Genomic DNA, 11,889 nt, shown 5'->3' with positions numbered 1-11,889 from the left:
CGCCTGTCCCGAGGGCTGCCCTGAGCGCAAGGCCTTCGCGCGCGCCGCTCGCTTCCTAGCCGCCAACCTGGACGCCAGCATCGACCCATGCCAGGACTTCTACTCGTTCGCCTGCGGTGGCTGGCTGCGGCGCCATGCCATCCCCGACGACAAGCTCACCTATGGCACCATCGCGGCCATCGGCGAGCAGAACGAGGAGCGCCTGCGGCGCCTGCTGGCTCGGCCCAAGGGTGGACCCAGCGGCGCTGCCCAGCACTAGGTGCACGCCTTCTTCCGCTTGTGCCTTGAGATGCGCGAGATCGAACGATTGAACCCGCTGCCCAGGCTGGAGATCATCGATGACTGCGGGGGCTGGGACCTGTGCGGCGCGGCGGCGCGGCGGAGGGCCCGGGGGTCGCTGCGCGATGGGACCTCAACCGGCTGCTGTACAAGGCGCAGGGCGTGTACAGCGCCGCCGCGCTCTTCTCGCTCACCGTCAGCCTGGACGACAGGAACTCCTCGCGCTACGTCATCCGCGTGAGTGTCCCCCCCGCCCCGCCCAACCCGAGCGCCCTGCCAGCGGCCGCGGATCCGGGGCGCAGTGGCCTTGCCCAGGGGTCCCTGTGCGCGGGAGGCGGGTGCGTGAGAGGAGAGGAGGGGAGAGGCGAGCAGGAGAGGGGAGGGGAGGGGAGCGCACCGCGGCAGAGCGCGGGAGGAGGGCGCAAGTAATTTCCCTGGGGGTAATTGCGGTGTTTAGAGGAGCCGCGGGAGCCGCAGTTTCCCAGCCCTCTGGCAGGCTGTGAGGGCCAGGAGGGAGGGGCGCGCCGGCGGGCTGGGTTGACATCTCCGCGAGGGCTGGAGCTGGCCCCAAAACTAGGGGTCCCAACTGTCAGTGGCGGAACTACGAATGCCCCTGACAGATAAGGAAAGTGTAGAGGTACAGGGGTAAGATTGGGCGTCCGCAGGCTGGGACAGTCAGGAAATGGGCTTTGGCCATCTCGTCTTGGTGGAAAGAGGGGCTGGGGTCTGCGTGCTTCTGGGGCTGTACTCACGGATGTCTGGTTGCTCTCTGGGCATTGGAGTGGGAATTCCCTTTGTTTAGGGAACCTGAGGTGTGGACCTCTGACCTCTGGACCCTGTCTCCCTCCCCAGATTGACCAGGATGGGCTCACCCTGCCAGAGAGGACCCTGTACCTAGCTCAGGATGAGGAGAGTGAGAAGGTGCTGGGGCATGGGATGGGGAGGCAGGGAAGGCCTGGGGCCCCAGGAGGGGTGGATCCAGGCTAGGCCTGTCCCTGTCCCTGGATGAGCCCCCTCCCCTGGTGCAGATCCTGGCAGCATACAGGGTGTTCATGGAGCGAGTGCTCAGCCTCCTGGGTGCCGACGCTGTGGAACAGAAGGCCCAGGAGATCCTGCAGGTGGAGCAGCGGCTGGCCAATGTGAGCAGACTGGGGCTGGCGGCTGCCCTGGATTGGAGAGAGGGCATCATGGAGCAGGGCTGGGTCAGCTGTGATCTCTCCCAACAGATCACTGTGTCAGAGTATGATGACCTACGGCGAGATGTCAGCTCCATGTACAACAAGGTGACGCTGGGGCAGCTGCAGAAGATCACCCCCCATGTGAGTGTGGCCCAGTCCTCATGGGCAGGCAGGGTTGGGGGCAATGCTGCTGCTGGAACTACAGGGTCATCTCTTCCCAGAGATGGGCAAACCCTTCCTTGGTCATGGACTCTCATGTCCCCTTGCTGCCTCTCTCTGCCCCTCTGCCTGTCTTCTGTGGCCCCTGCCACCCCCAGCCTCACTGTCCTTGTCCTTGGCCTCACAGTTGCGGTGGAAGTGGCTGCTAGACCAGATCTTCCAGGAGGACTTCTCAGAGGAAGAGGAGGTGGTGCTGCTGGCGACAGACTACATGCAGCAGGTGTCCCAGCTCATCCGCTCCACACCCCGCCGGTATGGCTGCAGATCTGGCATTTTCTGCCCAGCGGCCACTAGATCCTTCCCCTGCACGCTGGACCTGTCTGCTGGGTGGGCTTTACATTTTCTGCTCTGCATATCTGGAATGACCCCCTGTCCCTTCTTTGTGGGGTTGTCTGGGTCCTGGGTCCAGCCGCAGGTTGGGGGGCACAGGTGGGGGTGCCCTTGGTGGCCCACATGCATGTCCGTCTGGACACCCACTGGCTTCACCTGGCCCCCAGGGTCCTGCACAACTACCTGGTGTGGCGTGTGGTGGTGGTCCTGAGTGAGCATCTGTCCCCACCATTCCGTGAGGCGCTGCATGAGCTGGCACGGGAGATGGAGGGCAGCGACAAGCCACAGGAGCTGGCCCGGGTCTGCCTGGGCCAGGCCAACCGCCACTTTGGCATGGCACTTGGTGCCCTCTTTGTACACGAGCACTTCTCAGCTGCCAGCAAAGCCAAGGTGGGCTGCCCTTGTTTGGGTGGGGAAGATGGTGCTGAACTGAGGGTGAAGCCCTCCCGAGGCCATGGTCCTAACATGGGGAGCCCCACATGTCCCCCTGCAGGCAGGGGGACCAGGCCCTGCTAAGTACTCAGCTGATTCTGAGGCTCCAGGCTACTCCTCTGCAGGCCTCCTCCTCCAGGAAGCTCATGTGGACTATCAACTGCAGGTGGACCTCCCTACCAGGCCCCAGCCCACCTTCTCAGGCATGCTTGGGAGGCGTGGCCTTAGGGATGTCTGTGGTCATTGTGGGGGCAGTTTCCTCTTCTGTCTTATGAGCCCTCGGGGGTGCAGGGCCTGGATCCCCACCTCCAAAGTATACTCTTGGTGTTCAGAACTGAGGTTTGGGCTTAGAAAGTGGTGCTTAAAGACAGAGGTACACCTCCTGCCAGGAGTGATGGACCAGAGTGAAAGGCTGCTGGGTTGACCCTTGCTCCCTGACCTCTGACCCTGCAGGTGCAGCAGCTGGTGGAAGACATCAAGTACATCCTGGGCCAGCGGCTGGAGGAACTGGACTGGATGGATGCTGAGACCAGGGCTGCTGCTCGGGCCAAAGTGAGGGGACCCTGTGCCATTGGTTGGTCCTATATACATTGAGCACCTACTGTGTGCCAGTGAAAGAGAACAAAAGGGGCAAAAAGGGCTTCGTAGAGTTGACTAGGCCTGCCTCCCCCACTGTGAAGCCCACTCCCAGGCTGGCCTAGTGTTCCCTTCCTTGGTGGGTAGGATGGGGTGGGGGCTGTCTCTCGAAGCCCTGTGCCACCCTCACCTGCCCTCGGCCTGCAGCTCCAGTACATGATGGTGATGGTTGGCTACCCAGACTTCCTGCTGAAACCTGATGCTGTGGACAAGGAATATGAGGTGGGCCCTGACCCTGCCTGCCCTGCCTGTCCACAGCCCCTATACTAACGGCACTCAGGAGGGCAGGTGGCCTGCACGGCCAGGTTGTCGCCCAGTCTGCAGGTAGCCCTGCCCTTGTCTGCGGCTGAGTGCCGCCCATGCCTCCTGCAGTTTGAGGTCCACGAGAAGACCTACTTCAAGAACATCTTGAACAGCATCCGGTTCAGCATCCAGCTCTCAGTTAAGAAGATTCGGCAGGAGGTGGACAAGTCCACGTGGGTACCTGGTCCAGAGCTGGGGGTCAGAGAAGGTTGTGGGGAAAGGGCAGGAGCTGGTGGGGCAAATCATCTCACAGCCATGCAGATGTGGGGGGCACACAGGCCAGCACAGGGCATGGGGTGGAGGCCGGCAGGGTGACCCCCAGACTGTCAGGAGATGGCTGATTGAGGAAGCTGTGATGTGAGGGTAGTGGGGGAGGGAGTGTGTGCCCCCCATTCACCCCAGCCTCCCTCCACAGGTGGCTACTCCCGCCACAGGCGCTCAATGCCTACTATCTACCCAACAAGAACCAAATGGGTAAGGGGTGTGTCCCAGACCCTGCTGGGCGGGGCAGGGTCTAAAAGTGGGTGTGTCTCCCACTGAGCACCCCCTTCTTGTAGTGTTCCCCGCGGGCATCCTGCAGCCCACCCTGTATGACCCTGACTTCCCACAGTGAGTACACAGCTTGCCCCGTTTGTGGCTGAGGGCAGGGCTGGCATGCAGACCTTGTCTACCAGGTGTGTGTCGGCGTACTGTGGCTCCGATCGCCCCAGACCCAGCTGGGTTCAGGAGTCAGGACAGCTGTGGACCCTGGCTCCCCACTGCATCCTTGGTTATTTAGAAAAATGTGTAGGTTTGTTATTTGTAACTTCCTGGGGTCTTCCTTACTTGTTTGAGGCTCATTTCGATGTTTCAACGGTGGCGCAACACTAACGATAAGGTCGGAGGCCAAACCCCGACGTGGGTGCCTCGTTCCCTCCTGTCTCCTCCAGCCCCGTTTCACTGCCCAGCCAGCTCTGTTAGATGGGATTTCCTAAAAGCAGCTGGATAGGTTCCACTGGCATTCACACTGCCCATGAGGAAGCTGAGGCACAAGTGCCCCTGGACCACACGGATGCCTCTGTGGCCTCCCTGGGCCACCTTCTGGCCTGGCCAGGGGACATCCGGGGCCTGGGCAGCAGCATGGGGCTCTCAGAGGGTGCTGAGGGCTAGGGCCTGATGCTGCTGCTGTGGGCCCAGGTCTCTCAACTACGGGGGCATCGGTACCATCATTGGACATGAGCTGACCCACGGCTACGACGACTGGGGTGAGGCCCGTTGGGGCCCGAGGGGATGGCTGGGAGGGGGCAGGACAGGCAGTGGAGAGGCAGGGTAGGGGATGGGCTAACCGGGGCTGGTGGGTGGGAAGGGGAGGGAGCCCAGGGTGAGGGTGGGTCTCATCCTGCTGCACTGCCCACAGGGGGCCAGTATGACCGCTCAGGGAACCTGCTGCACTGGTGGACCGAGGCCTCCTACACCCGCTTCCTGCGAAAGGCCGAGTGCATCGTCCGTCTCTATGACAACTTCACTGTCTACAACCAGCGGGTGAGACCCCCACCTGCCCCTTGTGCCCCTCAGGCCTGGTGGGGCACGGGCTGGGAGCATCACGCATACCCTTGTGCACGTGCACATGTCCAAACAAAACCTGTGCCCAGGTCCCTGCAAGCACACTTGGTTCCCGCACACTCACGTGGACACATGATGAGTGTCCTGAGGACAAGGTGTTTAGGGGGAAGGAGCAGGGTTGGAGCCCCCCCTCAAACTCTCTGGGCAAGGGAAGGAGAGGGGTGGTGGGAATTAGGGGCTGGGGCCCAAGGTATCAATGCCTGAGGGAGGCCAGCTGGGCCCCAGGCAGCCCCCTGTCCTCTTCCCTTCCCGGCAGGTGAACGGGAAGCACACGCTTGGGGAGAACATCGCAGATATGGGTGGCCTCAAGCTGGCCTACCACGTGAGCCGCCTGCCTGCCCTGCGCTCCACCCCAGCTGCGGGAGGGGCGGGGGCTGCTGGGGACTCCAGATGAGGGACAGAGCTGCCTCTTCCTGCCCACCCTGCTGAGCTCTGGCCTGGGTGGGGGGGCAGGGCATGTGCTGGGGACACGGTCCACTGGAAGAGGAAGGATTCACAGGCCTTCCTTCACAGGGAGAGCAGGGAGGGCTACCTGGATGGAGGACAGAGAGGAAGCAGTGCCCAGGGTGGGTGGACATAGCAGGTCCATGCTCTCTCTGTCCCCAGGCCTATCAGAAGTGGGTGCGGGAGCACGGCCCAGAGCACCCACTGCCCCGGCTCAAGTACACACACGACCAGCTCTTCTTCGTTGCCTTTGCCCAGGTGGACCGGGTGGGGGATTGGACTGGGAGCCTTGGGTGGGGACACAGCATCCAGGGTCAGTCCCAGCTCTGCCTTGCCCAGGCCTCGAATGGCCAGCCTGTCTCTCATCACCGGTCCCCTCAGAGGTGATGGCCCTGTGGTGCTGAGGGGGCCTATGGCCTTGCGTCCTAGATGGGGGGCTAGGGGGTGGATGCCTGGCTTCATCTCCCCCTCCTCCCCTCCACCCCGCTCCTGGACCCAGAACTGGTGCATCAAGCGGCGGTCTCAGTCCATCTACCTTCAGGTGCTGACCGACAAGCATGCCCCTGAGCACTACAGGTATGCCCAGCTGCCCGCCTGGCCCCGTCTGCTCCTTCCTTGTGTTTGGGGTGGGATCAGGGGCATGGGAAGGAATAAAACTCACCCCTGTTTGCTGGGGTTGGGGTGGTTGCAGGGCCCCTCACAGTGTGGGTCTCTCCCCACCGCAGGGTTCTGGGCAGTGTGTCCCAGTTTGAGGAGTTCGGCCGGGCTTTCCACTGTCCCAAGGACACGCCCATGAACCCTGCCCACAAGTGTTCCGTGTGGTGAGCCTGGCTGCCCGCCTGCACGCCCCCACTGCCCCCGCACGAATCACCTCCTGCCAGCTACCGGGGCAGGCATGCACCCGGTGTCAGCCCCGCTCTGGGCACCACCTACCTTCCAGCTCCTCCAGGACCCAGACTCCCTGCTGCTCCTCACTTCAGGAGGGGCCTGGAGCAGGGATGAGGCTGGACTTCGGGGGGTTGTGGGGGAAATATGCTGGGGTCCCCAGACTCTGCTCTAAGGGGGCCAGACCCTCTGCCAGGCTGGATTGTACGGACCCACCTTCGCTGTGTTCTTGCTGCAAAGTCTGGTCAATAAATCACTGTACGGTTGCCTTGGCCTCTTCACGGGTCCCCAGGGCAGGCGGAGCTGGAGAGAGCCCTCTGCAAGGAGGCTAGGGCGCTTAGCACAACCGGGACCCTGGAGAGGACCTTCTTGTCTACTGGTTGCCCTGGCTCAGCAGCCTGTGTCTAGCCCTCCTGGACTCTTCTATCTTTTCCACCAACCGGCAATACTTACCTGGCCCAGCCGCCCTCCCCCAAAGCCTTGCCCAGGACTTCCTGCCCAGTTCTGGGGCACCTCTAATTCAGTCTCATGGCCTGGTGACCCACATTCCAGGGTGATGCTGGGACTTATGTCCCCTGCAAGTCTATAGTAGGAGAAGCTTCTGCCTTGTCTCAGCCTGGCCCTTGGCCTCAGCCTCTCTAGAAAGGGGATAGTGACCCACACTTACATGGAGGTGGGGCCGGCCCACAGGACATCTCGGCCTCTCCTCCAGTGTGGAGGCAGGCTCCTGGGGTGCAGAAAGCAGAGGACTGGTAGGAATGATAGGCTCCTGGCATGAGGAGGGTGGACAGAGGCAGGGAGTGCTGCCCAGGCTGGAGGCTGCTGACTGGGCCTGACCCATCGTGGAGGGGCGGCAGGGGGAGGGGGAATTCTCCTATCGGGCGGCCCCACTCAGGGATCCCGAGTCTGCACTGACGGGGACCAGCAGGTGCCTGCCCTTCCTCCCAGGTCTGCTTTTCTTCCTTCGGAGGTGGCCTAGAGGGGTTAGCCCCTCCCTGGGTACCACCCAGTGTGGCCATCCCCATCTCTTGAATGGAAGTGGTGAATTTCTTGCCAGCCCAGCTCTTGTCGTTCTGCTCAGACAACGCCTGCCTGCACACTGTCCCCAACCTTCAGACACCTTTAAGAAGTCCTTGTCATCTGAGCCTTGGGCAGGACAGCCATGTGTGGTCCTGCGGAGGAGGCTGGAACTGAGAAGGATACCCACAGGAGTGGCCAATCCGGGATGGGGCAGGGCCCTTCCTCCCAGTCTGCAGGAGGCTGACACTGGGTTCCGATGTGTCAGGGAAGACTGCAGAGGTTCAGTCCTGGGCACCAAGCCCGGCTCAGAGCTGCCTGTCAAGGGCTCCTTCACAGCGTGCTCCTTGGAGGACCCCAGGCCCCATGCAGGTGCTGTTTCCAGACCTTTCCTCCTGAGCTGGGCACACACGTGTCCCTTGGGCAGCTGGAGTAGAAAAACAGTCCTCTTCCTGCCACCCTCCTGGGTGGGGCCTGGTGTCTGGGACCCTCCATGCCCCAAGACCCACCCCGTCCCTCTGACCTGGGATCCTGGTTGGAACTGGAATCTGCAGGCCCAGCCCTCTTGCCCTCACCCCAGACTCCTCCAGTTTCCCAGCTTTACCCATGACCAATCCCTCCTGTGTCCACACCAGCTTAGGGGGGGCCTCAGCATCAGGGGAGCCTGTGGGGTGAGCAGCCTGCAAAGCCAGCAGACAGGGGTCCCTTCTGCCCAGCTCAGGAAATGCAGTGAGGCCGGGACACTCCTGGGGCCAGGCCCCTTCCCTCTGTGCCCTAGTGAGGATGCAGTGAGGGTGGGCGCAGGGAGGTGCCTGGGAAAAGACATGAAGTTCCTGGCTTCCAGGCTGGTCCAGAGCAGCACTGTGCGCCACCTGCTCGTTCCCAAACTGCTTTTTCAGACAGGCCCTAGGAGCATCCCCACTGCACCCCAATGAGATGGACAGAGCGGCAGGGAGCCCCTTTGACAGATGGGCCACATGCCCCCTGAGGCCACACTGCTCATGTCAGGGTCTTGTGGAGCTCGGACGTCAGCAGGTGTCAGCATGGGTGCATCACATGTTCCGCTGGGAGACCAGGCACGCGGCCTGGTCCCAGCCATTTATTTGTCTACCAGGGCCCGTCCTAGGATCCGCATTGGGCTGTTGAAGACTGTGATTCTACTGGGGTCGAGGAATGAGAATGAGCTCAGCATAGCCACCTGCCTGGCCTCCGTTTCCCCTGTGTTCAGTGAGGGGACATCAGCCCGGCTGTGAAGGCCCTTCCTGGGTGATTCTAGAAGTGGCTGAGGGGCGGGTTGTTGCTGGGCTGGCTCCATCCATTCCCGAGGGCGGGTTCTCCCACACAGCGGGCACAGCTCACTAAGATGACAGAAAGCAGCCTTCGGCCAAGCACTTAAGAGCAGGGAAATAAAGGAGCTGGGATGGTTTACAGCTGTGCTTAAACTTCCAGGCATCTAGCTGAGCGAGGTGGCTCAGGCCTGTAATCTCAGGACTTCGGGAGGCTGAGGCAGGTGGATTGCTTGAGTCCAGGAGTTAGATACCAGCTTGGGCAATATGGGCAAAACCCCATCTCTGCAAAAAATACAAAAATTAGCTGGGCGTGGTGGCATGCCCCTGAAGTCCCACCTACTTGGGAGGCTGAGATGGGAGTGAAAACCTCAGCTGTGTCCTGACGTGGCCTTTCCTGCAGAGTCCTTAGAATGAGCAGGAATCCACATCCTAGTGTCCTGGTGTGGCCCCTGCCCCTGTGACTCCTCTTCATATGGTCCAAGGTGAGCCACAGGTTCCTTCTTCTGTCCAGGCCAAATACCTCTTTTTGTCCCTACTGCTGTTCATGTGACATGGATTGTGGCTCATGTTGGGGCTTCTCTCTGGGGCCTCCTTTCCATCTGCCTGGGTTGGGGGTTCTCAGCCCTCACTCATTTGCAGCCCATCTTGAGGTGCTGTCCCACATGTTCCCCTGGCCATTTCTACTCCCCCACTATAAAGTGTGGCTTATTTTACTCTGTGTCACTGACTCAGGCCACCCCGCTCCCTGAAAGCTGGTGCACTCTGCTGTAGCAGAAATAAACCAACCCCAAGCAGCATGGTGGAATAGGAAGCTCCTGAATCTCCTCCGACCCACAAATGCACCAGATAGGTCTATTCACAGGTCAGTTTCCTCAAGAGAAAATCAGAGACCAGTTTAAACCCCTACCTGTCGAGCAACGGAGAAAGCCACTTTGAATGGTTAGGAGAGTGGAGGCATATTTGGGCATGGCCCCGGGCACCTCATCACCCAGCTGGGAAGGAATCACCCCAGTTTCCTTCTCCCTGTGGAGGGGAGGGTTTGGGCCTTAAATATAGCACCCTAACTCTAAACTTCCCCACAGTTTGGTTCTTATTTCACCAGCTCTGGGAGCAGAGATTAGACGCATGTGAGTCTCTAGACCACAGGAACAATGCAGCAGTTTCATATTGGCATACAAGCACTTCTAGTGGCTTTATCCTCTGGGAACAGTACAGAGAAGGGGCTTAAAAAGAACAGCCCCCTGTTTCTCCCTCAGATAGAGCACCCCAACTTTTATAGCTTCCACTTGCAAGACTGCATCCTAAACCTCCTAGCTCTGGGGGCAAAGGGGACTGACATAAATGTGTCTCTCTAGACCACAGGAAGAAAGCAGCATTTTTATACAGGTGCACAAACACTTCCAGGGTCTTCATCTCCCAGGAGCAGCACAGAGAAGGATAGACACAGCCCCTTCTTCGTTCCTGGAAAGGGTTTATACCAAAAATTGAGTTCCCCGACTTTCACAGCTACCTCCCAAAGGACTCCATCCTAAACCTCTTAGCTCTGTGAACAGAAGGGACCAGGTATATGTGAGTCTCCTTGATCACAGAACAAAGAAGTGATTTTAAATGAGTGTGTAAACACTTCCATGGGCTACACCCCCTTGGAGCAGTGCAGAAAGAGGCAGGAATGTGCAGTTCCCGTTTACTCTCCAGAAGAGGCCCTCGGCACACACTTCCAGTGGCTACTTGATGGTCTGCCTTCTAAATGAACTTGCATAAAGCAGCTAACTAGGCAATGGAACAGAACAGGGACCCTTCGACAGCTGGAACCAGAGCTTGGTGCTTCATAAGCCTTCCCTTGGGCTCACCCTGGTGATAAATTCAGGCTTACCCATTCTTCATGAAAGGAGTTTGGCCAAGTGCCAAGTGCCAGAACTTCTATAGCTCCCACCTAAGGGACTGTGTTTTTAATTACCAGCTCTGGGACTCAATGGGGCTTTGCATTCTTGAATGGCCCCAGACTACAAAAAACAAAGAGGTGGACCCAATGTCAGCAGCTATCTTCCCAGGATCAGAGAGTGCAGCCTGTACAAATGCCTGTAGAGGCATTTGCCACAGATTTTGTCCCCAGATTAATGCAGAGAAAGTGGGAGACAAATGCCTGCACTCAGCTTCACTATAAAGATAGAAGGAACTGGAACACATATCCAACATCCAACCTTTCCAGCTACATCTAGAGAGTCTGGCTGCTATCTTACTGGTATTGGGTACTAACATGATATAGTACAGCCCAAGCTCTAGGGGGCCACCTCAAACAGAGGTAGCAGTCTGGACAAACACAAAGATTTGAGGGACATCTTAAAATCTCAGGTTAGATGGACTGGTGAGATTCTTCTACATGAGGCCAGTCTCACAAGACTGAAGGAAGTAGTTGTCCTACCTAATTCAAAGATACCAACACAGGGAGTCAAGGAAAATGAAGAAACGGGATGATATTCCAAATAAAGGAACAATACAAATCTCCAGAGAAGAACCAAGTGAAGTGGAGATATGTGATTTAACTGAATTCAAAATAATGGTCATAGAGATGCTTACCAAGGTCAGGAGAGCAATACAAAACCAAACTGATAATTTCAACAATGAGACAGAAATTATTTAAAAGTACTAAACGGAAATCATAGAGCTGAAAAATACTATAACTGAACTGAAAAAGAGGATCAACAGCAGACTAGATCACGCAGAAGAAAGAATCTATAAATTCAAAGACAGGCCACTGGAAATCATCTAATATGAGAAGCAAAAAGAATGAAAGGATTGAAGATAGCTTAAGATACTTACAACTTACGCATTATTGGCATGCCAGAAGGAGAAGAAAGAGAGAGAAAGGGATAGAAAACATATTCAAAGAAATAACAGCAGAAAACATTGCAAGCCTAAGGAGTTAAATAGAAAGCCAGATCCAGGAAGACCAGAGGATGCCAGATAAGATGAATCCAAAGAGATCCACATGAAGACACATTGTAATCGAATAGTCGGTAGTTAAAAAGAGTGTTGAAAGCAGCAAGGGAAAATGAATCATCATGTATAAGGGAACCCCCATATGACTATCAGCATACTTCTCAACAGAAACCTTGTAGGCCATAAGGAAGTGGGATGATATATTCAAAATCCTGAAAGAAAAAAAAAAAAAAAAAGCCAACCAATAATACTATACCCAGCAATTCTGTCTCTAAAAAATGAAGCGGTGATAAAGACTTTCTCAACAAAAACTGAGAGAGTTTTTGTTTTATACC

The 11,889-nt window shown here is 57.7% G+C and overlaps 1 protein-coding gene across 1 annotated transcript in view; it reads left to right on the top strand.

The window, feature by feature from the left end:
* The window catches only part of ECEL1 (endothelin converting enzyme-like 1), a 6,710-nt gene extending 136 nt beyond the window's left edge, over positions 1–6,574 (top strand). The window contains 18 exon segments of the mRNA XM_011952049.1: positions 8–367; positions 370–516; positions 1,132–1,200; positions 1,308–1,418; positions 1,506–1,598; positions 1,804–1,928; positions 2,174–2,396; positions 2,892–2,990; positions 3,222–3,296; positions 3,447–3,550; positions 3,793–3,851; positions 3,935–3,986; positions 4,554–4,621; positions 4,774–4,898; positions 5,236–5,301; positions 5,586–5,681; positions 5,923–5,999; positions 6,149–6,574. Of these exon segments, the coding sequence (XP_011807439.1) occupies positions 8–367; positions 370–516; positions 1,132–1,200; positions 1,308–1,418; positions 1,506–1,598; positions 1,804–1,928; positions 2,174–2,396; positions 2,892–2,990; positions 3,222–3,296; positions 3,447–3,550; positions 3,793–3,851; positions 3,935–3,986; positions 4,554–4,621; positions 4,774–4,898; positions 5,236–5,301; positions 5,586–5,681; positions 5,923–5,999; positions 6,149–6,248 (2,049 nt within the window). The 3' untranslated portion in view covers positions 6,249–6,574.
* Positions 6,575–11,889: the final 5,315 nt, after the last annotated feature.

This window comes from Colobus angolensis, unplaced genomic scaffold, assembly GCF_000951035.1.
Source record: "Colobus angolensis palliatus isolate OR3802 unplaced genomic scaffold, Cang.pa_1.0 Scaffold33, whole genome shotgun sequence".
Lineage (NCBI taxonomy): Eukaryota > Metazoa > Chordata > Mammalia > Primates > Cercopithecidae > Colobus > Colobus angolensis.
This window is presented reverse-complemented; position numbering and strand designations above follow the sequence as displayed.